The 25,154-nt window shown below is 36.8% G+C and overlaps 1 protein-coding gene and 1 pseudogene across 3 annotated transcripts in view; one reads left to right on the top strand and one right to left on the bottom strand.

Annotated features, from left to right (window-relative positions):
* Nucleotides 1–25,154, top strand: part of CDK8 (cyclin dependent kinase 8) — a 124,885-nt gene that overhangs the window by 44,394 nt on the left and 55,337 nt on the right. For all 3 annotated transcript variants that reach the window (XM_016224855.2, XM_016224854.2, XM_087814445.1), the window contains exon 2: nucleotides 17,073–17,148. In XM_016224855.2, coding sequence (XP_016080341.1) covers nucleotides 17,073–17,148 — 76 coding nt within the window. The remainder of the gene's footprint in view (nucleotides 1–17,072; nucleotides 17,149–25,154) is intronic.
* Nucleotides 12,834–13,385, bottom strand: LOC107546446 (ADP-ribosylation factor 1 pseudogene; annotated as a pseudogene).

Genomic DNA, 25,154 nt, shown 5'->3' with positions numbered 1-25,154 from the left:
TTTCAAGTTTCTTTAAACATCATCAATTTAAATACTTTTAATTCAGCTTAAAGAAAGCAAATATTAGAATATAAGCAAACTCCATAGCTGTGGAGAATTGGGTGACTAGATGTAATAACTTATATGTTTGTAGTTTTTTATGGGTCTGTTTCATATCTAGATCATTGCTGTCAATTCAAAATAGATATGTAATTATAGAGTCCGTCTTCATGTAGGCATTCTTGTTCTTAGATATCAGGTTTATAAGGTGTATGTATGTGTTTTCATCTTGAGATACTTTATAATAGTAGGAGTAAAGACAAAAGCTATCCATAGAGCCACCACGCTAGTCAGTTATGTGGAATATGGGGAAATTTGGCATTGCAGTACCTGCTCTATAGTCATAAAAATACATTCACTTTTCATTATAACTGTACTTTCATAATCGATCTTTTCCCCAGATGTTGACTCCCGAACAGTTTTACAGGTGTTTAATTATAAAAATTGTAGTAGCTGACAAGTTACATGATATAGATTGTTTTACAAAACACAACCTATCGTTTTGTAGGACAATTTTATTTCTTGTTGTTGTTGTTAACCCTCACCAGAGGATTTTTCTATTGATTTTTAGAGAGTGAGTGGGGGAGGGGAGAGAAAGAAAGAAACATCATCCTGAGAGAGGCAGATATATTGGTTGCCTCCCACACACACCCTGACTGGGGCAGGGGATGGAACCTGCAGCCCAGGTATGCATGTATTTAAGAAACACATTTTACAGTGCGGTTGTTGCCGTAGAGAATGATCCCTCTGATGGATGTGGACAAAGGAAAGTAAAACCGTCCTGGAGAGGATTCACCATTCTTGATGCCATTAAGAACATTTGTGATTTGTAGGAAGAGGTCAAGATATCAACAGTAGCAGAGGTTTGGAAGAAGTTGATTCCAAGCCTCAAAGATTGAGGGGTTAAAGACTTCAATGGAGGAAATAACTGCAGATGTGGTGGAAACAGCAAGGGAAACAGGATTAAAAGTAGAGCCTGAAGATAAGACTGAGTTGCTACAATATCATGATAAAACTTTAATGGGTGAGGAGTTGCTTCTTATGGGTGTGTAGAGAAAGTGGCTTCTTCAGATTAAATCTACCGGTGAAGGTGCTGTGCAGATTGTTGAAATGACAACAAAGGATTTGGAATATTACATAAATTTAGTTGCTAAAGCAGTGGCATGGTTTGAGAGGATTCCAATTTTGAAAAAAGTTCTACTGTGGGGTAAAACAGCATCACATGCTGCAGAGAAATCATTCATGAAGGAAAGAACCAGTTGATGCAGCAAACTTCATTGTTGTCTTATTTTAAGAAATTGGCTTTGTAACCAGCACTCTGATCTGTCAGCAGCCATTATCATCAGGGCAGAGTCTTTCACCAGCAAAAAGATTATGACTTGCTGAAAGCTCAGGTGATAGTTAACATTTTTTTTAGCAATAAAGTATTTTTTAAATTAAGGCATGTACATTGTTGTGTTTTTTTACACTTAAGTGTATAGTCTATTGCACACTTAATAGACTACAGTATAGTGTAGACATAACTTTTTTGTGCAGTGGGAAACAAATTGTCTGATCTGCTTTATTGCAACATTTACTTTATTGCAGTGGTCTGAAACCGAACTCACAATATCTCTGAGGCATGCCTGTATATATCCTTCCAGCCTATTTTCCAACTCAATTATCTTATTACATAATTGTACTCATGAAAATACTGCTTTTGTGTACGGTTTAAAATTTTTATATAAAAAACGTTGTATAAATCTCATTCCTTTTTAAAAATTTCTTTCTACTTAACTACATATAGATCCAGTTCATTGCTTTTGACCACATACTCTCAATATATGCATGTTACTTATCTGTTCCTAATGATACACACATGGTATGCCTGTATGTATTTCCTTCCACAAATATGCCACTTTTTGTAGCTGTGTGAAATCTTTTCAGTGGTATATAATCAGGAAAGAAATGGCAGATGTAGGAAATATACGTACTTAATATCACTATTCCAGATTGTTTTCTAAAATGATTGTACCCGCCTGGCCGGGCGTGGCTCAGCGGTTGAGCGTCGACCTAGGATCCAGGCCATCGGGGTTCGATTCCCGGTCAGGGCACATGCCTGGGATGCGGGCTCGATCCCCAGTCGGGGGCGTGCAGGAGGCAGCCGATCAATGACTCTCTCATCATTGGTGTTTCTACCTCTCTCTCTCCCTCTCCTTTCCTCTCTCTGAAATCAATAAAGATATATTTAAAAAATAAATAAATAAAAATAAAATCATTGTACCCATTTATAGTCTTAGTAACAATGCATGAAGGCTATCCTCATCAATTTAAGTGAGAACCATTAAGTGACGTTAAATATTAGTCTTAAGAGATACTGGAAATAATAAAAATAGAATGCACAAGTGAGATACATTAATTTTTTTAAGTAGAAAAACCTTTGTAGGTTTTGCTTTATATATTCAGGTTTAACATTGTGTTACTAATGGTCCAATAAAGCCTTCATATGAGAGGCAGATTTGTAATATAATGACTTCAGATCTCATCCTGTTTATTTTTTAACAATGAGCATTCATAACATTCTTTTCATTTATGGAGAGTTATTGACAGGGTAAAAAGTAACTTTCATTTAGTGGCTATATTGATAGAGAATTTTGAAAGTAAATTAAGGGGGAAAAGACAGTTTTAGGTTGTTTTAATAGCACATCAGTCTTAGTACTTATTCACAGTAACACTTGGAATATATGGGGTGGGTGAGTATGTGAAGCAATTTATTGTATTATTTGTTTATTAATTATTGTATTATTATTATTATTCACCTACTTTTGCCCACCCCTGTATATAACACATGAACATTTAAGAAATATTCAGGTATATTCATATGCCTGATGTGAATATACTTTCAAGGAAAAAAAATGTTTGGGGCCAACTAGAAATAAATTAGGCATATATTTGAAATAGAATGAAAGACCAACCATTTCGGGAGAAAAATATTACTATACATTAATTTCTTTTTTTAGTGTTGCTCATTTCTTCTAGCATAAATATTAGGGAGAAAAACAATTATTATAAATGACTAATGTCAAAATATGGTTCTTGAAGTCAAGAAGCAATTCTTTAGAGAGTTGGGTTCAGAAAAATGAAACTTGGGAAAATGATTTAAGAAAGATTGATAAGTAGTTTACTTTGATGGAAAACCCCCATTCAGTGGCATCTGATCATGTCACTGTAATCTGGTAATTGAACAGACAAGAAAGGACCAAGAATTTCTTTTTAAACTTCAAGATTAGAATGATTTCTTTAAGTTCTGTGTAGCTGTTTATCCAAACAAAGTGAAGATGCGTTTTGAAGTATGAGAGCTAAGAAATTTAGCCTGAGTTTTGTCAGATAATGCAGATGAGAGATACTCATGACTAGGTTTATGAGAAGCTTTGGAAGTACTTGGAGCTTGGCATCTAGAGCTGCCAAGGAATTTGAAACTAACTCCTGTTGGATCTCTTGTTCACTGCTATATATCAGGGACTGTAACAGTGCCAAGCACAGGAACTCTCCCCAAATTGCGAAGAACTCCCCTCAAATCTAAAGTTAGTTCTAACAATCTCTTAAATAAGCTTGTCATTAACCGAAAGTTAACTAGTGGGTTTTGTCAGAATGATCAAAAGAGTGGAACAATTTAATAGGACAAATGTTTTTAAGTAAAACATAGCATGGCTAGATAGAATGTGCTCTGTCATCATAGTTCACCCGATTTAAATGAAATGTTTCAGTTTGCTTTAATGCATTGTAATTTCAGTTAGATAATTGGGCATAATGAATGATAAAGGCCACCAGGAATGTACCTTCATTCAAACGAAGTTTATTAGCCTGCTGTAGCAAGGGAGAACACACCTAGCTAGGCACTGTGAGGTGTCTTTAGTAAGAGGAAGTGGGCAAGGGCTTCATAGGGTTTAGGCTTGAGCTGAGTGGTTCTAAGGAAAGGATAGTCGGGATTGGATACTGTCATGAAGTGGGGTCATTTTGTAATTGGGTATGTCAGCATTCTATTCAAGAGTAGGAGTGAAGCAGAGCTGGGACTCCTTGGTAAGAATGCAGTACTCACTCAGAAAATAACCTTGTAGTCATTTCGTAGCTGTGGTATGGCCGTAAAACTTTACTTCCTAGTTTCCTTACTCCTGGCCTGCCACTCATCTGTTATGGATATCACAATCTGATTATCAGTGGGGCTTATTTTCACTTTCTCATTCCCTCTTTTTGGGCAGATTCAGCCATTCAAGACCATTGTTCTGTGAAATCCAGATCTTCACTGTTGCCAGAATTCCATTGATCAGAGGACTAATCAGAGAATCTCATGTATTGTTGGACTAAAGCCAGTTCTTTATGCATATTTTTTGTTGTTGTAAGGTTAATTATTGAATTATTCAAAGTAAATGTGGCTATGCCCATTTAAGACTCCAGAGATCACATTTGAGCACTGTAACACTGACTAATGGCCAGAGATTGTTAACAGAGTTTTAATCTACTTCTAAAGCCAAGAGCCAAGGTCCCAAGTGTGGTGTTGGTGTAGACAGAAACTTTCTTAGGTTTGACATTAAAGGGGCTGTCTGTCCTGTTTACTATTTTTAGTTTACTGTTTATAGAGAGTTGCTTGGAAGTTTAGTGTAATTGCTCAGGAACTAGAGTGAGCTGAGTTGCATCTAAAAGAAAGTGGCTACAGACTCAACATATTTTAGCGAAATGATGAGCAAATTGTAGCCAGGTGTTAGACTTGTACAGGGAGCAACTGGGGGGTAGGAAGAGCAGTGTTCTGTGTATCGTTGTTAGAGATAACAAGTGTCTGTTAATAATCCAGAAATTTAAACCAGCAGAGAAGGAATAGAAGACTTTGGGAATGAAGAATAAGAGTGTGCAGATTAAAGCATGATAATCCTTAGTTCTGGCCATTCAAGATCTTGTTCCATGAGTCCTGGGTGGAAGCTTGATCACGCTGCTTGATTTAATGGTCTAGGAGAGAAGTTGAGTCATGCTCTTAAATCATCTTCTGGAGAATTTCTAGGAATCCTGTTTGAGGTCTCTGGCTGAGACAGTGTTCCAGTAATTTGATGATGTGTTGTGTCACTGTAGTTGAGAGCCATGAATCCAAGGTGTTTCATTGTTGTTTTAGTTAGTTCTTAACAGAATATGGCAAGGTCATTTCCATGGGTGTTCAAGTGCAGTCTTTTCCTAACGATGCTTCAAAAATAGCCAGTCACCTAATCTAAGAACTTGTAGAGCCAATTATCTGGCAAGGGAGGATAGTTTGTGTGTGTTTTTTTTTATCAGTGAGGAGATTGAACAGCTCTGGAAAATTATGTTAACCAGAATTATTAGAATGGAAGAGAATGGCCTCCGTTGATGTATAGTGCACAATTAATTTATAAGGATTCAGTCAGTGATTACCCAGGGAGTTAGAACATAGTGTGAACAGTGAGGACTTGAACAAACCTGCATGGCCTTTTGATTTCTACCATCAACCGTACTATGCCTGTACCTGATTGATAGGAATATTAACACCTAGAACCAAAAATCAATTTGAAACAGTTATTGTATCAGTTTTTTTATATGAACATGAGTCTGCCTCTTCTTAAAGTATACAATCACTGAACATGAGTACATGAATGTATTTTATTTGCATTTAACTAATCTACAAGGACAACCTTTTTGGTTTATTATATAAATGAATATGGAGAGCAGAGTTTTCACAATAGGAAATCAAAAGATATTTTAGGTGTTAAAGACTTCTTGTCAGTTTTATTATTTTGATTTTGGGACCTAATTGACAAAAGGCAAAATCAAGAAGAGTTTTAAATGATGAACCTTAGTCATGGTATCCAAATGTAAGAAATAATTCCTGGCAATATTTGAAAATACAGAATAAGAACAATAATTATTAGGACCTTTAATTTTTTTAAATAAATTAATTTTATTTAAAATGATTTAAAATATCACTAAGGCCCAGTAATATATTATATTTAAAGTTATTTTTTTCCTAGTTGTAAATATTAAGATCATTTAAAATACCAAAGGTATCACACTAAAACAAGTCAGGCTGTTCAGTTCACATCTCTATAGCATTGGGGCCAAACTGGTTTATTATCGTGCATAATCACTGAGATTTTATTCTCTGATCCAGCGTTCTCACAGACCTTTTCCCCTTGATAACTATAGTATCTCTGCACACATTAACAGTTGCTTATGATCTGTTTCCAAATTATCACACAATAAAGATAATTAAATCTTAAATTTAACACATTAGCCTTTATGTAATTCACAGTTTTTACTACACAGCGGAGCACAGTGATTAGTTCAGCTGTTTTTTGTTTGTTTTGTTCCCTAAAGAATGACTTTTTCCATGAAGGAAGCAGTGCACTTATTTAGATTCTGGTGCTAGCTCCTTGATCTGGCTATTCCATAACGTTTTCCTATCATTGCAGCTGACGATGTAATCCTCCAGAACAGACTCTTACACAGAGCTTAAACTTCACACCACAGCTATTGACAGTGTAATCAATACTTCATGATTGTATTGTAGAGCTAGTCTAGAACTTCTAGCTTCCAAAACTGCTCTTGAGAAGCCCAAAGGTATCCTGATTCTTGGTCCTTTCTCTTCTTAAAATTTTTATTGAGATATAATTGACATAACACTGTGTAAGTATAAGGTGTACAGTGTGTTGATTTGATAAATTTATATATTGTAGTATGATTAACACTGCAGTATTAGCTAACATCTCTGTCGTGTGTGTGTGTGTGGTAGGATTAAAATACTGTATTTTTCAGCAACTTTGAAGTTTATAATGTAGTATTGCTGTCTATAATTATTATGCTATGCATTAAATCTCCAGAACTTATTTATCTATTAGAGGCAAGTTTATACCCTTAAACAACATTCTCCAATTCTTCCATGCCCAGCCCTGGTAACCACCATTCTACTCTTTGTTTTTAGAAGATTTACTTTTTTAGATTCTACATATAAGTGATATCATAGGGTACTTGTCTTTCTATCTGATTTATCTCACTTAGCATAATGTTCTCAAGGTCAATTCATGTTGTCACAAATGGCAGGATTTCCTTCTTTTTCATGACTGAGTAATAATATTGATTCTTTCCAAGTGGCCTGTTACCCATTCCCACTAGGAGCTTGTAAAATCTGCTTGTCAGCACTTTTCTGAAATGTCTAAATATTGTGTGGGTCTGTTTTCATTCATTTGTGTTGGGAACTCATTGGACTCTTCCAGCTTTCCAAATCCTGTCCTTAAGTTTGGGAAGTTTCCTTGAATTACTTTATAAATTTTCTTTCTTTCTCTGTTTTTTTTGTGTCTTTTTTTTCTGGAACTTCTAATTATTTGAATATTGGATTTCATGAACTAGATCTCTAACTTTTCTTTTACATTTCTCTTATTTTGTTATATTGTTCTGTTTTATAGGATATCTCTACCACTTTATCTTTCCATCTGACCAATTCTAGTTCTAGAGGTATCTTGTACTCTCATTTCTCTGCTTTTGAAGGATTTTGCTGTGTAAATCTAATTGGTTTTTAGCATTCTTTACTGTCAAGTTTTTGATTTAATATTCTTTGATTCTCTTAGTCATTAGCTACTGTTTGTCCACTTACTTTCTAGTTTCTAAATTTTTATGCTTTTCTCCAGTTTTTCATCTTTATGTCTTTAGAAAATTCCCTTTACATCGTTTTAGTAGGGTTTTAGGAGGGATGTAAAGTTTGATACGTATTCAGTACTCTATTTTTCCAAAAACTATTTTTTAGCCATTCCTCTATAGTCATTTTATATTTCCTTTGTTCTTTTAAGACTTTGTATTGAGTACCTGCAATATGCCAGATATAGCAGTAGATAAAAAATAAAAGAACTTCCAGTGAAGATGGTGGTATAGATAAATGCGGTACTCGAATCCTTCCACAGCCACATGAAAATTACAACTAAACTACAGAACAACTATCATTCAGAATCACCTGAAATCTGGCTGAATGGAAGTGCTACAACTAGGGAATTAAAGAAGAAGCTACATCAAGACTGGTAGGAGGTGCGAAAATGTGTGGAACAAGCTGGTCCCACACCCACCTGTGGCAGATAAAAATCGGGAGGGAGTTCTCGGCTACAGAGGTAATCCTGAGGAGTGAGGGGTCCCAGCCCCAAACCAGGCCCATCAGCCCAGGGTTCCAGTGCCATGAAGAGAAGCCCCCTTAACTTCCGGCTGTAAAATCCAGTGAGGATTGAGACTGGGAGATGATGGAGGGCTACTGGAGTCTCAGGCAGTTCCTCTTAAAAAAAGGACCTGTGCATGGACTTACTTGAACTCACTCCCTCTGAACTCCAGCACTGGGGCAGCAGCTTGAAAAGCACCAGAGACTAAAGGGGAGGAATTGGATTGTCCAGCATCAAGGCGAGAACTGGGGGCAGCTTTCTCCCAGACAGAAGTGTTGGCAGAAGCCATTGTTCCTTTGATGAGCCTCTTTCCCCCCCCACAGACCCAGCAGGCAGGCACCGTATCTGAGACTTTATCAACCCTGACTCATGGGGTTTTCCCTGCCCTGGTGATTCCCTAACCCAAACCCCAGATTTCAGCCTACCCAAGCTGTTTCCAGTGGCTTTCCCATATGAATGGCCTATTTTCTTGGTTCATGCTTCAGATTTCCCTAAAATCTCTCAAGCAGCATCTGGCCTCTGCATGCCCTGTACTTCTCCTTAAGTGGCCCCAGACCTCGCACTAGCAGCAGCTGTCCTTGGTTTGCACCTTGGCCTTACCTGGGTATCTCCAATCCCAGCACAAGAAGCAGCCACCTGCAGTTCACTTTGTAGCTCATGCTGGGTGGCCCTGGGCAGAACACAGGCAGTACCTGACCTTATCCTGCACCTCCTGGGCGACCCAAGAGTCAGAGTACCCGGTGGACAGCTTCAGATCACATCAGTCGAAGCATCACCATCCAATCACATCCATAAGCAACATACTCAAGGGGCAGATTCAGCAGGCACTAGGTCCTGCTCTGTGTTGTGGGCCCTCAAATAGCTGATCGTCAACAGTGGTCCATGGTCACAGTCCTTGGCTTGAGGGTTAATTCCTCCCATTGGTAAGCCAACAGCAATCAAGGCTCAACTACAACAGGTGGGTGTACAAGCCCACACAAGGGACGCACCTGGAGTGCCCATCTTTGGTGATCAGGGAGGCTGTGCCACTGGACCCTATAGGACACTTACTACATAAGGCCACTCTACCAAGCCCAGGAGTTGTAAAAACTCTACCTGATACGTAGAAATAAACACAGGGAGGCTGCCAAAATGAGGAGACAAAGAAACATGTCCCAAATGAAAGAAGAGAACAAAACTCCAGGGAAAGAACTAAACAAAATGGAGACAAGCAACCTACCAGATGCAGAGTTCACAACACTGGTTATGAGGATGCTCAGTGAACTTAGGGGAAGAGCTGATGAACATAGTGGGAACTACAACAAAGCTAGGAACAAAAACACTGATAGAAAACATAAAAAAGAATAGGCAGAGCCCAGCCAGTGTGGCTCAGTGTGTGAACATCAACCCATGGACCAGGAGGTCACAGTTCAATTTCCAGTCAGGGCACATGCCCAGTTTTAGGGCTCGATCCCCAGTAGAGGGCGTGCAGGAGGCAGCCAATCAATGACTCTCACCATTGAAGAAAAGAACCAGTTAGAAATGAAGGATACATTAAGTGAAGTGAAGAATATGTTACAGGAGCCCTGGCTAGTATGGCTCAGTGGTTAGGGTGTTGGCCTATACACCAAAGGGTCGTGAGTTCAATTCCCGGCCAAGGGCACGTACCTGGGTTGCAGGTTTGATCCCTGGCCCCAATCGATGTTTCTCTCTCTCTCTCTCTCTCTCTCTTTCCCCTCCCTCCCTTCCACTTTCTCTGAAAATCAATGGAAAAAATATCCTCAGATGAGGATTGACAGCAAAATATATATATTTAAATATATATAGAGAGAGAAAGATAAAGAACGGGGAATCAACAATAGAATAGATGAAGTGTAGAATCAAATCAGCGATTTGGAATACAAGGAAGCACAAAACAGTCAGAATAGCAAAAAGAAAAAAAAGAATTTAAAAACATGAAGATAGTATAAGGAGCTTCTGAGACAACTTCAAGTGTACCAATATTTGTATTCTGGGAGTGCCAGAAGGAGAAGAGATAGAGCAAGGAATTGAAAATGTATTTGAAAAAATTACAGATAAGGTCCCTAACTTGGTGAAGGAAATAGATATACAAGTCCAGGAAGTACAGAGAGTCCCAAATAAGATGAATCCAAAGACGCCCACACCAAGATACATCATAATTAAAATGAAAAAGTTTAAGGACAAAGAGAGAATCTTAAAAGTAGCAAGAAAAAAGCAGTTATTTACGTACAAGGGAGCTCCCCTAAGACTGTAAGCTGATTTCTCAACAGAAACTTTGCAGGCCAGAAGGGAGTGGCAAGAAATAATCAAAGTGATGAAAAGCAAGGACCTACAACCAAGATTACTCTACTCAGCAAAACTATCCTTTAGAACTGAAGGTCAGATAAAGAGCTTCCCTGACAAGAAAAAACTAAAGGAGTTCATCACCACCAAATCAGTATTATATGAAATGTTGAAGGGTCTTCTTTAAGAAGAAGAAGAAGAAAAGATAAAAAATAGGAACAATAAAATGGCAATAAATACATATCTGTCAACAGTTGAATCTAAAAATCAAAATAAACAAGCAGAACAGATACAGACTCATAGATACAGAGACTGTTTTGACAGTTGCCAGATGGGAAGGGGATTCCAGGGAAGGGTGAAAAAGGTGAAAGGATTAAGGAGTACAGAGTAATTTTTACAGAATAGTTTGGAGATGTAAAGAACAGCATAGAGAATATAGTCAATAATATTCTAATAATTATGTATGGTGTCAGATGGGTGCGAAGTTTATGGGGATGGTCACTTAGTAAGTTATATAATGTCTAATCACTGGGGTGTACACCTGAAACTAGTGTAATAATGTGTGTCAACTGTAACTGAAAAATTAAATGACTTAAAAAAAAAGTATTACCAGGTGGAGGTGGATAAATAGTAATGGGAAAATAAATAATAAATAAATAAACAAACAAGTAAAGTAAAAAAAAAAAAAAAAAGTATTGCCTTACTGGAGTGGCCCAGTTAAGTGTCGTCCTGTGCACCTAAAGGTTGCCGGTTTGATTCCCGGTCAGGGCTTGTACCTGGATTGCAGGTTTGATCCCCAGTTGGGGAGCGTAGTGAAGACAACCAGTCCATGTTTCTCACATTGACATTTCTCCCTCTCTCTAAAAATGTCCTTGGTTGAGAATTTTTAAAAATGTAAATAAATAATAAAAATATCAAGTGTCAACAAAAAGACAGTCCTATTATGACACTTTGGTAACTTCTTTCTTAATTAATTTTTTTTCTTTTTTTTTTAATCCTCACTGGAGAATATTTTTTCTTTTGCTTTTCAGAGAGAGTGGAAAGGGGAGAGAGAGAGACATCAAATGTGAGAGACACATTGATTGGTTGCCTCCCACATGTGCCCCGACTGGGGCCGGGATTCAAGCCTGCAACTCTAGGTATGTGCCTTTGGCCAGAATCGAACCCAGGACCCTTTAGTCCACAGGCCGCTGCCCTAACCACCGAACCAAACCACTAACGTACTTCCTTCTTTTCTTTTTTTTAAATTTCTTATTTCTAATCATGTATTGAAAGCAGTAAGAGGTTCCATGACACTAGATAAACCAGTTCTGAGGTTTTCTCCAAGGTAAATGTTAACAGCTCCAGCTTCTTCACTGTTTGTCAAAATACAGAAGAAAACAGTAAAGGTGGTGGTTTTTGATGTCAAATCTGACTTTCAGGCTGAGGGAGTGAAAGCACATGTGGACGGGTGCTCTGAGGAGCTAGACTCTAAGATGACCGGCCACCTGTCCGTGCTCCTACTGGTGAGACCCAGGCCACCTTGAGCGAGTGAGCATGCATTGGGACCATGGGGGGCTCTTGTTCTGACCAGAGTGGACCCACCAAAGAACCTGTGTTGACCCACAGTGACCCAAGGGAAGGCTGGGGCCCCTCCAAGGCGTCTGTGAGTGGCGGCCCCAGCCTCCAGCCCATCCCCTGGGCGGTGGTATAAGCACAGGTACGAGCACAGACAGTATGGGATGCAGATGACCCAGCGAGATAAAACCGATCAGGGACCGTAAGTGACCACACAGACTGTATTGTGGCTGGTTCTGCCCAGCGCACGCTCCGGACGGGAGACAGACCACAGGTAGACTGGACTCAAACTGTTACTGCAGAATCTACACTAGGCACATTTCCCCCTTCTCTGTGTTCAAGTGTTGCCTAACCTTGTATTTTTAACTACTATAAAAAATGGACTGAGTTTGAGTTAAAAACTGACCACCAAAATGGATCTCAACACAGATCTAAAGCCCAGAGGAGGAGTGTTGAGCTGATCTCACAGCAACTCCCAGATGTCCCAGGTGCCTAAAATCCCTTCTCAATACTAAACAGTGGGTTGATTCTCTTTTTACAATAAAAAATGCTGAGTAATTTTGCATAGGAGTACCAGAAGCTGGCTCATTGGAAACGAGAACTATTTACAGTAAATAAAAACCCGGTTGCAGGCTGCTTCTGCGCATGTACAGCATGATGAAGCACACTGGGACCAACGACGAAGACATCATCTGGCGCTCAGTCCACAGGGGCACATTTGCAACATGAGAGGAAAGCAAGGGTGAAGGAGGGAGGAACGGGGGAAGAGAAGAATTCGGCTCACTTCTGGTTCCAGAGCTGATTGGACAGCCAGTCCAGTCCCTCATAGAGCCCATCCCCACGGGTGGCACAGGTGACCTGAATGTAGCAGTTCTGTGGTGCAGAGAGCGCAGGCCCAGCTTATCAGTGATCTTGGCTGTGTTCATGGCATTCGGGAGGTCCTGCTTGTTTGCGAGCACGAGCAGAACAGCATCCCTGATCTCTTCTTCCGCCAGCATCCGCATGAGCTCCTCTCGGCTCTCAGTCATTGCTTCAACCGCTAAGATGAAACCTTGTGTGAAGTAGTGGCGCCACAGAGGACAGATCTTGTCCTGGGCACCCACCTCCCACATGGTGAAGCTGATGTTCTTATACTCCACAGTCTCCACGTTGAAACCTATGGTGGGGATGGTGGTCACAGTCCCACCTAGCTTTCAGTTTGTACAGGATGGTAGTCTTCCCTGCGGCGTTCAGTCCCACCATGAGAATGCGCATTTCTTTTTTGTCAAATAGGCCCCTGAAGAGGTTTGCAAAGACATTCCCCATGCTGTAGACCCAAGGGAGAGACACTGGCCAGAGCAGCCACGGTGCTACTGCTACTCCATGCGCTGATTTCAGTCCCCAGTGCACTTCTTTTTTAATTAAAATTTTATTCTTTAATTACAACTTACAGTCAATATTTTGTATTAGTTTCAGGTGCACTGCATAGTGGTTAGGCAATCATATACTTCACAAAGTGTTCCCTACGATATTTCCAGTACCGCCTGGCACCATATATAGTTATTACAATATGAGTGGCTGTGTTCCCCATGCTGTACTTTACATCCCGTGACTGTTCTCTAACTACCAATTTGTACTCCTTAGTCCCTTCATCTTTTTTACCCATTCCCTCACCATTTTATATTTTCATCTCACTCTTCCCATCTGTTAAAGGCAAATGTTCATCACGGTTCCATCTTTTTGTTTTCTCACATAACATACTTTCCTTTTTTTAAGTGTGACATTTTGTTGTCACACTCATTTGTTTTGTACTCTTTGAAGTGAAGTACTTATACTCTACACCTCTGTGTGGAGACAGCTGGCGTTAAAGATCTCTTCCCATCGTTCTCCTGCCTGCTTTTAAAAATCTCATCAGTCCTCAGGGCTGTCCTCAGGTTTCAGTGATCCTAACTGCTTCCCTTTGCTGTCTCTAAGCATGGCAGACCCTCTCTGTTTATTTTGGTCCTGTTCCCACTTCCTGGATGTCTTGTATTAACTGAGTTTTCTCCTCAACCCCTCCCTCCTTTCCTGACAAACTTCTGAAGTCTTAAGAATCTCTTCTGAAGCTGTCTTTCATCTTGCTTCAATGTTTCAAGGTATAGTTGATCATCCTTTCTATTTATAGTATTTAGAACACTATGCTACAATTATTTATATCATCTGACTAATGGATCATGACAGAAACCAGGGAACGCATCCTTTTCAGCTCCATTGTGCCATTTTAGTAAAAAGTGACTGTGTGGATGGCTAGGTAAATAAATGTGCTTTGTAAACCATAAAACACTTATATTTTGGTGGCAATTGTGTTATGTGACTTTTAAGAAGAGGTTGCCTTTTGATAATGAGACATCTTTTTAAAGTTTTTTTTTTAAATTCTCCCATTTCACCTTTCCTTCTGATAACTTATTTTTATAAATTATAAAACGTAATTACTTGGGAGAGAGGACTGATTGCAGCTGAGACTTTTTTATTTCATTGAGGAGAAATTTTCATATAACAGCTTGGCCATTTTTAAATAAAAAGTTGGGGGTTGTTAAGGAGGTAAATGAGTAAATTTTTGGTTTAACTTATTTCCTTTTCCATCACTGTCTTTCTCTGTGGAGGGTGCAAGTCTAGAATGTTATCCACAAACAGTAGATAAAACAAGAATCTGTTATATTTCTGGGTTAACCATCTGGTCAAAATTCATGGCATGCTTGCAAAAGTGTCTAATAGACTTAGTTTGATCCCAGTTTCATTTTATTTTTGCGTCACCGTCTTTAACTTCTTTAAGTCTTTCAGAACTCATTCAGACTTAGTGAACATCAAATACAGATAGTCTTATTGTATTTTTAATATGAGTGCCTGTGATGCTTCACTGTAGAAAGCATATGAAAAAGCTCATTGTCATAAAACAAATCTTTGTCCAGAAAAATAATATGGTAGTTGGGATTTGTTTTCCTAACTAAGTGTAAAATTTGGGTGTAAATTTTGTTTTAAAAACAAAGATAAAGTTATGTTGGTTTTAATAATTACTTAAAATAATAAAGTAGTGAATGGACTTAAATGAATTGATTTTATAAGGAGTTATTCATTTGTTCAGTCAACCATTCACTCCGTTCAGTTTTCCAACTCTACTATCTCTACCCTTCTTTTAGTATATGACCTCATTTCTAACATCAAAAAAGTACAAAAGCCATCAAAATGAGAAGGCCCCCAGTTTTCTGCATCTGAACCGACGTCTTTGCACCTGTATCTGTCCTTTCCTCTATCATCTTTCTTCCCATCACAATGGAGGAAGTATTTCTCTTTCTAACCCTGACACTAATCTCTCCTCAGTGTATCAGTCATTGTTCTCTTAATTTTTTTTCTCTCTCCTGTATCAGTAGCTTATTTTCTCTGTTTTTTTCCAGTCAGCGCTTAACATATTCATGTTTCTTCCATCTTAAAAAAAATAGTAATTCTTTAACCTTGTGTATTACTCTAGCTGCTGCCTTATTTTCCCCCTTCAGAGAATTGCCTGCATTTACTGTCTCAGTTCGCTTATGCCTGTTGATTCCTTACTCTTCCGCTGTGCAGACCCTGCCCCTACATCACTGTAACTATTTCAGCCTCGTGCACTCTCCGGTGGTGACTCCATCATTTCTAAGCTCAGTGGGCTCTTAGTCCACCTTTTACTAGACCTCTCAGCAGCTTTTGGTACTGTTTACTTTCTGCCCTTTTTGAAGTTTTTCTTGCTGGTCCTTCTCTTTGGTTTCATCTCATCTACTCTCCTGTCCTGGGTTACTGTGTATATGCTGGTTACAGTAATTTTCTCTTGCGCGATGGCTGTTTATTCATAGGTACCCTGACTCATCCTACACTAATGCAGCAGTCATCTTCTCATGTCTGCACAGCTTTCCCTCTGCTGTGTTTCTTACTCTAGTGCATAATGTTTTCAATAACCTGTTGGCCCGAGGCAGAAATTATCTGTGACTCTACCTCCTTCCGTATTTCCAATGTGCAGTCACCTAATGGTATTGGTTTTATTTCACAGTGGTCCTGTTTATTAACTCTCTGTAGCAACCACTATACCATAGTTTCCACCATCATCTCCCACCTGAGAAATTTTAATAGTATTACTTTTAACTGGTCTCTCTGCCGCCTGTTCTTCTTTATTCCCCCTAAGCATTCAAAAGACAAAGATAATTTTCCCAAATATAATTAATATTCTCTGGTTTAAAAATCTTTAATGGAGTGCTATCTGTTGTTGAGTAAAAAGACTTTTATGTTCTGGTTCCTAATTATATCTGCAGCCTCATCTTCAGTTGTTTACTATATCTGTTTTTTCCTCAAATGCTTTTCTCTCACCTCATATGTCATCACACTGTTTCCCCTCTTAACGCTCTCTGTGGTTTGTACTTGCCCTGTCATAGTACTTACCGTTTTTTATTGTAGTAGATTAGTTATATACCTGTCTAGTCCAGTAGACACAGAAAGCTTAAAAGAAGGAACTCCATTGTATCCCTGGTACCTACAGTTCTGGATATGTGGCAGGTGCTTAATAAACACATGTTGAGTGAATCTCTTTGAAGGTTTTTGAGGATGTGAGGATGATACCATGTTTTAAATTATAATTGTTTTGTACTTTAGTGACACATTCATTTATTTTTGACCCACTAATATGTGGATAGGTTTAGAAAGCAAGCAAATTTTATTTTATGTGTGTGTGTATTGTACATAGAGAAGAAGTGTATACATATTAGAGCAGAAAGAACCTATTACTGGAAGCCAGAAACTCCACTGTCTTCCGTAAACAACTGAGCAGCCTTCGACACATCTTACTCCTTTGAATCTAACTTCCCTCTTCAAATAATGGGATTGAACTAGATTGTCTAAAAAGTTTCTCCTGTGTGACACTCTTAATATTTGTGAGAGGTGTCAAATGTATATTAAATATGTGATTTATATTTATTTTTAATTTTTTAAAAAAACGCATAAATTTATATTTATCTGTGTGTTAAAATAATTTTGTTTTTACAGGAAAGATGATAAAGACTATGCTTTAAAACAAATAGAAGGAACCGGAATCTCTATGTCGGCATGTAGAGAAATAGCAGTAAGTGAACTCTTTTTATCATCATTATTACCAACTGACTTAGAGGGTGAATTATATAGGTCTCTGAATTGTGTTTGTCACATATGCACATTAATTGAAAGTTAATAAATATTTTCATATCAGCTATGTATATTCATTTTTTAAAGAGAAGTAGCGGTGGCATGTAGATCTAACAAAAATTTCTATATAAATTTATTTTATTGGGATTAGGTCACTCTCTATTGTTTATATAAATATATATATTTCCAATAAATGTTACTAAACAGTTAAGGATTCAGTTTTTATTATTTCATCTAGTGTAATAAAAGTGGTATGTTAGTTCATATAAAATTAATATTTTTATTTTAATGAGGCTGTTACTTATATTGGCTTAAAATGTGATTGTGTTATTTGATTTTCATTGTATCTGTCCATTTATGTAAACATATATGCCTTTTTCTTTTGGAAGCATAACTTTTCATATGGCATTAGAATCTCATTTTTATTTCAAAGGAAAATATTCTTCATATTGGTCTATTACTAAATACTTATTCATACAATTAAACTGGGTATTACTCCTGTGAGATTTCATTTCAGTTTTTAGTATTGTAAAAATGTGTGTCCAAATTTGTTTTTTCTGGCGTTCATTTAAATAATTTTACTCATTTAACAGATTCTATACCATAAGGGTTTTAACTAACAGTCATTTATTGTATATCATGTTGACAGGAACTAGAGTAGGTAGAAGGAAAGAAACAGAACAAGGGTCCCTGGCCATAAGTATTTACATGCTGATGAGGAAAGAGACTAATAAACCTTATAATAATAACAGTATGCCAAGGACTATGACAGAAGTGTATAGAGAAGGGGAGAAGGGTATACCTCTAAACTACAGAGTCACAGCAGGTTCCAGGTTTTGGAGGACATGTAAGAATTACCAACATGAGGGAAGAACAGGGGTGAGGTGGAGGGCATGCTTCACCAAAGGTATGCCAGGTTGGAAGTTGTATTTTACTTAATTGATAAATTTTTCATATTTTTGAATCGTGAGGCAAAACATCTGTATATTAACTCTCAGTTCAACACATCCTAGTCTATATATTCTAGTCAGTTTAAAGAATTAAAATCCATTGAATATGGTAGTGATATTAGAAGTCATGATAGGGATTACTTTTGGAAGGGACAGGGAGTGGGAAAACTAGTGGAAGTAACTGGTTTTCAAAATGCTAGTAATATTCTGTTTCTTGATCTTACTCCGAGTCTGGTTATATGGGCTTAATATGTGAAAACTCACTGAGCTGTCCACTTACAGTTGAGTGCTTTTCTCTATGTTTATTATATTTCAACCAAAAGTTTTAAAAACAAACAAAACTCCATTGATTTCAGGAACAGACATTCTTTATGTTTCTATTGATAACTGTAAATTCAGTTTAAGCACAAAAAGGAATATGAAAGTGTATTTTAATGTACTAATTATGGTTCTTCAACCTAAGGCGAACAAAAAATTTTAATTCACAAATTTTTTCCTTTTATGACTATTGTTTTCTGTGTCTGGCTAAAGAAATTTTTATCAACCCATTGATTGTGAAGATATTTCTCTACGTTTTCTTCTAAAAGTTTTTATAGTTTTAGCTTTGCTTTCTACTCTATGATTAAATTTTATTTGTGGTGTGCTATAGGGTTTGAGGCTTTCCTTTGCTCATTCCATATGAATGTACAATTATTTTTTGAAAATATTATTTCCTGTTGAATCCTTTGGCACCTTTGTAGAAAACTAAATGGCTTTGTAAGTATGGGACCATTTTTTCTGGGCTCTATTTCATTCCATTGATCTCTTTGTCTATCCTTATACCAATACCAGATTACTCTAGCCCAGTGATTTTCAGCTGGCGTGCTGCAAGAATTTTTAAAACGTGCAATACCTGACCTTTTATTTAGTCAGGGACACTCAGCTCTTTTCCCTTAGATTGCCAAATTAAAAAAATGACAATAGCCATCACAACAATAGCTATTCAGTATGAATGAATCAAAATTATACTTATATATTTTTTGTCAGATTGGCAAAAAATATAGTTTTTTGGTGTGCTTCAGAATTTTAACAGTGTATGTGTGCCATAAGATGAAAAAGGTTGAAAATTGTCCTAGCCAGTTTCACTCAGTGGTTAGAGCACTGGCCCGTGGACTGAAGGGTTCTGGGTTTGATTCCGGCCAAGAGCACGTACCTCGGTTGCAGGCTTGATCCCCGGCCCAGGTCAGGGCACGTGCAGAAGGTAACCCGTCGATGTGTCTCTCTCACATCGATGTTTCCCTCTCTCCTCCCTCCATCCCTGTCTCTCTTTCCTCCTCTCTTCTCCTCTCCCCCCCTTTTCACTCTCTCTGAAAAGCAATGGAAAAAGTATCCTCAGGTGAGGATTTAAAAAAAAAAAAGTTGAAAATTGCTGCTCTATCATTATTACAAGACTTGAAATATAGCCTTACCAGCTTGGGGATTGTTTGACCTTTGCATTATTGTATAAAATTTTTAATCAGTTAGTCAATTGCTAATTCTAAAAAATTCTTGCAGGGATTATGATTTTGATCAATTCAGAAAACTGACATCTTAATAATATTGAAACTTCCAAGCCATGAATCTAGAAAGACACACTTTCCATTTTTTAAGGTCTTCTTTTATAGTTTTAGTATAGAGGTTTTGTACACCTTTTGTCAAATTCATTCCTAAGCACTTCATGTTTTCTGACAATATTGTACTTAGAGTTATTTAAAAATTTTTATTTTCCATTTGTTTGCTTTTGTACTCAGAAATAGAATTGATTGTTTTATATTGTATATATTTATATGTTTATATATTTATATATTTCATATCTAAATTCACTGGTAGGTTTTTGGTGATATCTTGGGACTTTTCTACATAATTAATTATATCATCTATGACTAAAAATGATTTTACTTCTTTCCATCTTTATGCTTTTAATTTTTTTCCTTTTTTATTGCACTGGCTAGGGCCTTGCATACAATGTTGAATAGTAGTGAGAGTCGATCTCTGTGACTTGTTCCCAATCTTGGGGGCAAGTATTTTCAGTGTTTCACCATTAAATAAAATGCTAACTATAGGTTTTTTATAGATATTAGTCAGGCTTAGGATGTTGCCATCTATTTTTTCATAAATGGTATTGAATTTTATCAAATGCTCTTTGGGTTGTTAAAGAGTTCTGGGTCTATGAGTTTGAAGGCTGTTAGTCTAGTGATCTTTCTGGTCGAGCCTTTGTCTTTGGTATCGAGGTTATACTGTCCTCCCGAAACGAGTTAGAGGGCAGTTTTCATCCTCTATTTTCTGACAGAGTTTCTCTGTAATTGGTAGTTATTCCTCCTTAAATGCTTGATATTGTTCACCAACCAGTATTATTTTCTTAATAGATATAGGACTCCTCAGATTTTATATTTCATCTTGTGTTTGATAAGGTGCATTTTTACGTAATTTGTCCGTTTCATTTAAGTTGCTGAATTTATTAGCACAAAGTTGTGCATAATAGTCCCTTATTATTTTTTCACATCTGTAGCTTCTGTAATGATGTCCTTATTTCATTGCCGATTTGGTAATTTTTTTCTCTCTATAAATCATTGATTTCTGCTCTTTATTATTTCTTTTCTTCTGCTTATTTTTGGCTTACATTTCTTTTTTATTTTCTTAAGATGGAACCTGAGGCCATTCGTTTTAAACTATTCTTTTCCTAATATAAGCAATGAAAACTATAAATTTTTCTTTAAACTGTGTTTTACATTCCACAAATTTTGTATTTTAATTATTTTTAGTGCAAAATATTTTCAGTTTACCATGAAATTTAAAAAATATTTTATTCATGGGTTATTTAAAAATGTATTGTTTAATTTTTAAATATGTGAGGCTTTCTAAGTACTTTATTGTTTTTGATTACTAATTTAGTTTTGGTCAGAGAAAAGAGACCCTTTGGTATGTTTTAGAGATACATACTGAAATATTTATAGGTGATACCAGGGATTTACTTCAAAATAATCCCAGTGAAGGTGGAGGAGAGGGTATGAATATATCTAAAATAATATAGGCTGTGAGTGGATAATGCTACAGTCAAACCTTGGTTCTGAAACATCCCCCATCTTGAATAATTCTGTTCTCCACCAAGTTGTTCACGGAAAAAATGTCTCAGTTGTCAATGAAAACTTTGGTTCTCCATCCAACAATCTTTTCATGCTTATACCTGTATGACCAGTCAAGTGTCTCTCAGGCAACAAACAAAGGAGAGAATGAGCGAGTTTGAGTCAGTTTACTGCTAAACTTCAAATTATTAACATCTCAGGAAATTGTGTTGTGAATATTTTCTAATAGGGGAAAAATTTGATTTGAACAAATCACTTCTTGAACAGCCTTGTGCAATGAATTGAGAACCGAGGTTCCACGTATGTAGGGATTTGCTTTACTATTCTATTTTATTTACTTTTGAAAAAATTTCCATAATAAAAAAAAAGAGAAAAAAGTCCCATCAGACCTTTCTCCCTTCCATTTATGAAATCTTCCTCTGAGGAATCCTGTTTCCCGCCACTCACCTCCATTGTTCTCTTATAATCTGTACCCAGTTTCTTTTCTTTACAGCACTTATTACAAATTATAACTATAAGGAGTTTCTTTCTATTCGTTAACTTATTTCCTATTTGTTGTTTCTACCCCCACTACACTGTAGCACATTTCTTCAGCAGTGTGTACTAGGCCTGACACATAGTCTTTGCTCAGTAAATAATTTTGAAAGAAGAGAGGAAGAAAACTCTGAGAACGTCTACCAAAGTTAAGAACGTTGCATATCTTCATCCTCGCTGTATTATTAATGGTTTGTTTTGTGTTCCCAGAATTTCATGTGAGCTGGGATTCTGTGGTGTACTGGTTTTCAAACTGTGCTTTAGTGAGGCCTCCTTCTTCCAAGAGGCTGCCTTGTAGCTGGGATAGGGAAGCTAGGGGAGCAGAGGTAAAGATCCAGGCTCTGTTTTTAAAGCTCACATCTACTTTAACCTGAGCCCTTCAGTTTTTAAAATCAATTTGCAAGAATTCTATTGAAGAGAAGGTTCCACGGCTCTTTAAAAAGTTGAAAGAAATTTTCTAATAATTCTCCATATGCTTTTATAGTAATTTTAACTCAGCTATCATACTTATGGCATAAATTTAGAATTTATTATTTTTATTTTGTTCTAAAAATTTTAATAGTAGAAATCAGTGTCATTTTGAGAATATTACAAGTTTTCTTAACCTATTTTCTCACTCACCACTGTCAGTGGTGTTTATTAACAAGATATAATTTTAAATGTTATTAATTAATTTATTGTACTTTAAAATTAAGTATATTTTATGGCACAATTGGAATGAATTAAGTTATTATAAGTAATGTATAAAAACATTTATATTTTTAACAGTGATCTTAGTATTCAGGAAATTATAAGATTTTATTCCCAGTAGAATTAGAAAAACAGGTGGTTTCTGTGATGGAAACCATTGCATAAATGTATTTAAACCTTTTCTTTAAATATTTTAACACAAAATCTTCTAAAGGACAAAAAATAGCTTAGAAAATGTTAAGAAATAGACATTTATATACTGTGGGCTCTGTGTGGAGTGATGAAATCCTAAAGTTCTATTTATTGGATATGAAAGTGTGGAATGCTCCCACAGTGTCAGAGCACCAATTCCACAGCATTGCGTTTAGTGGTTAAGACCCAGCTAGAGTACCTGAGGTCTTAGTCTAGCTTTAGCTGTTAATATCTTGAAGGGCCCAAAGCAAGTTACTTAATTTCCCTGTTTTACTTTCATCATTTGTAAGATAGGAATAATAATAGTATTTCATAGGGTTTGGTGAGGAGCCTAGAACACTTCTTCGAGATAATAATTCATTTATTCATATATTTATATATTTACCAAATACTTAATATGTGCCTACCAGGCGCCAAGCAGTGTGCTAGAAGCTAGCAGGGCAATGTCCAGCAAGGCATAGTGGCCGGCCATTGTTCAGCTCATAGCCTAGATACATTTAAAACACCTGTGGGTTATAAAGAGAGCTAGTCCCCCAGGGTATTAGGTTTGGGAGGTTTTGGTTGGTACTAGCCATAGAGTATTGGCTTTGTATTGTAAAAGTTCATTAATTTTTAAAGCATTTAAATCCCGATTCTAACTATTATCTAGGAATATGATCTTGAGCAAATTATTTAATCTCCTTATACCACTATTTCCTCATTTATAAAATAAAGTACAGTAATCCCCCTTTATCCAAAGGGGATATATCCCCCCACTGGATGCCTAAAAAATTACAGATAGTACTGCACCCTATATCTATTCAGTTGACCCTGAAACAGAATGGAGTTTAGGGGCACTGAAACCACCCTCCCTCCTTCCCACACAGTTGAAAATCTGAGCTTAACTCTTTTTTAATTTTTTTATTGATTGATTTTAGAGAAAGAGGGACAGGAAGGATGAGAGAGAGGGGGAGGGAGAGTGGAACATTGATTTATTGTTCTACTTATTTATGCATTGATTGGTTGATTTTTGACTGGGAATTGAGCCCACAACCCTGGCATATCAGGATAACACTCTAACCAACTAAGTCACCTGGCCAGGGCCCAAGCATAACTTTTGACTCTCCAAAAACTTAACTAATAGACTACTGTAGACCAGAAACCTTAAGAATAACATAAATAATGGAGTAATACATATTTTAATGTTACATGTAATATACACTGTATTCTTACAATAAAGTAAGCTAGAGAAAACAAAATGTTATTAAGAAAATCATAAGGAAGAGAAAATACATTTACAGCATTCATTGAAAAAAATCCATGTATAAGTGGACCCACACAGTTCAAACCTGTGTTGTTCAAGGGTCAACTGTACTGTTGTTTCCTATGTGTACCTACTTATGATAAATTTTAATTTATAAGTTAGGCACAGTGAGAGATTAACAATAATAACTAATAGTAAAATGGAACAATTATGACAATATACTGTAATAGAAGTTATATAAGTAGCTTTGGGGCCATTCTTTAGTAAAATAAGGGTTACTTGAACACAGGCATGGTGATACCATGATAGTGGATCTGATAACTGAGACAGTTACTAAGTGACTAATGGGTGGGTAGTGTATGCAGTGTGGATATGCTAGACAAGGGATGATTCATATCCAGGCCTGGATGGCGTGAGATTTCATCATGCTACTTAGAGTGGCATGCAGTTATTTCTGGAATTTTCCATTTAATATTTTTAGACCACAGTTGATGGTGGGTATCTGAAACCACAGAAAGTGAAACCACTGATAGGGGGCCTACTGTAATATAAATACATATTTCATAGGTTAATTCATTATTCAGATCATGTATGCTTAACACCATACCTGGTAGCTAGGAAGAGTAAAATGGTTGCTGTTTTTAAATTTTTCTTTATACAGGAGCTAAACCTCATCTTGGAGGTGAAATTGAGGAGATATCTAAGAATAGCTTTATATATGTTTCTAATAGTTGGAGAGAACTTTTGCCAAAGTTCTCTGTGTTAATTTCTACCCTGCCAGTTTCTAGAAAGGACTTGAAATAGCTGGCTAGCCAAGAAGTGTGCTCCAGTTGTGAGGTAATGGAGAAAACTCTGGCCCAGAACTGAGATGAATTTAGCACTAGGTTTAGCTCTTTTAGTCAGCTGGATGATCCTGGGTGACCCTGAAGTCTAGGCTTTCCCTATCAGATTCTTTGCCTTGTTTATTAATTAGGGTATGGTCACTTTTAGATACTGACCTTTAGGTCTGAGGATTTGTACATAATCTCTGAAGTCTCATAAGTTTGAAATTATATTCTAAAATCAGAAGTATATAACTTGAATTTAATCTTGCTCCTGAGTAAAATAATTATCACTTTCTAGAGAATAATTGTTAATATAAGTGACTTAATATATAATTTATTCATAGTCTCTTTTTTTCTTTTTTTTTTTGCTGAATTTATTTTAGAGCCTCTGATAGTTTAACATTCCATTTATG

The sequence above is a fragment of the Miniopterus natalensis genome, chromosome 2 (genome assembly GCF_054644295.1).
Source record: "Miniopterus natalensis isolate mMinNat1 chromosome 2, mMinNat1.hap1, whole genome shotgun sequence".
Taxonomy (NCBI): Eukaryota; Metazoa; Chordata; class Mammalia; order Chiroptera; family Miniopteridae; genus Miniopterus; species Miniopterus natalensis.
The sequence above is the reverse complement of the archived record's forward strand: the minus strand, read 5'-3'. Positions and strand labels throughout refer to the sequence as shown.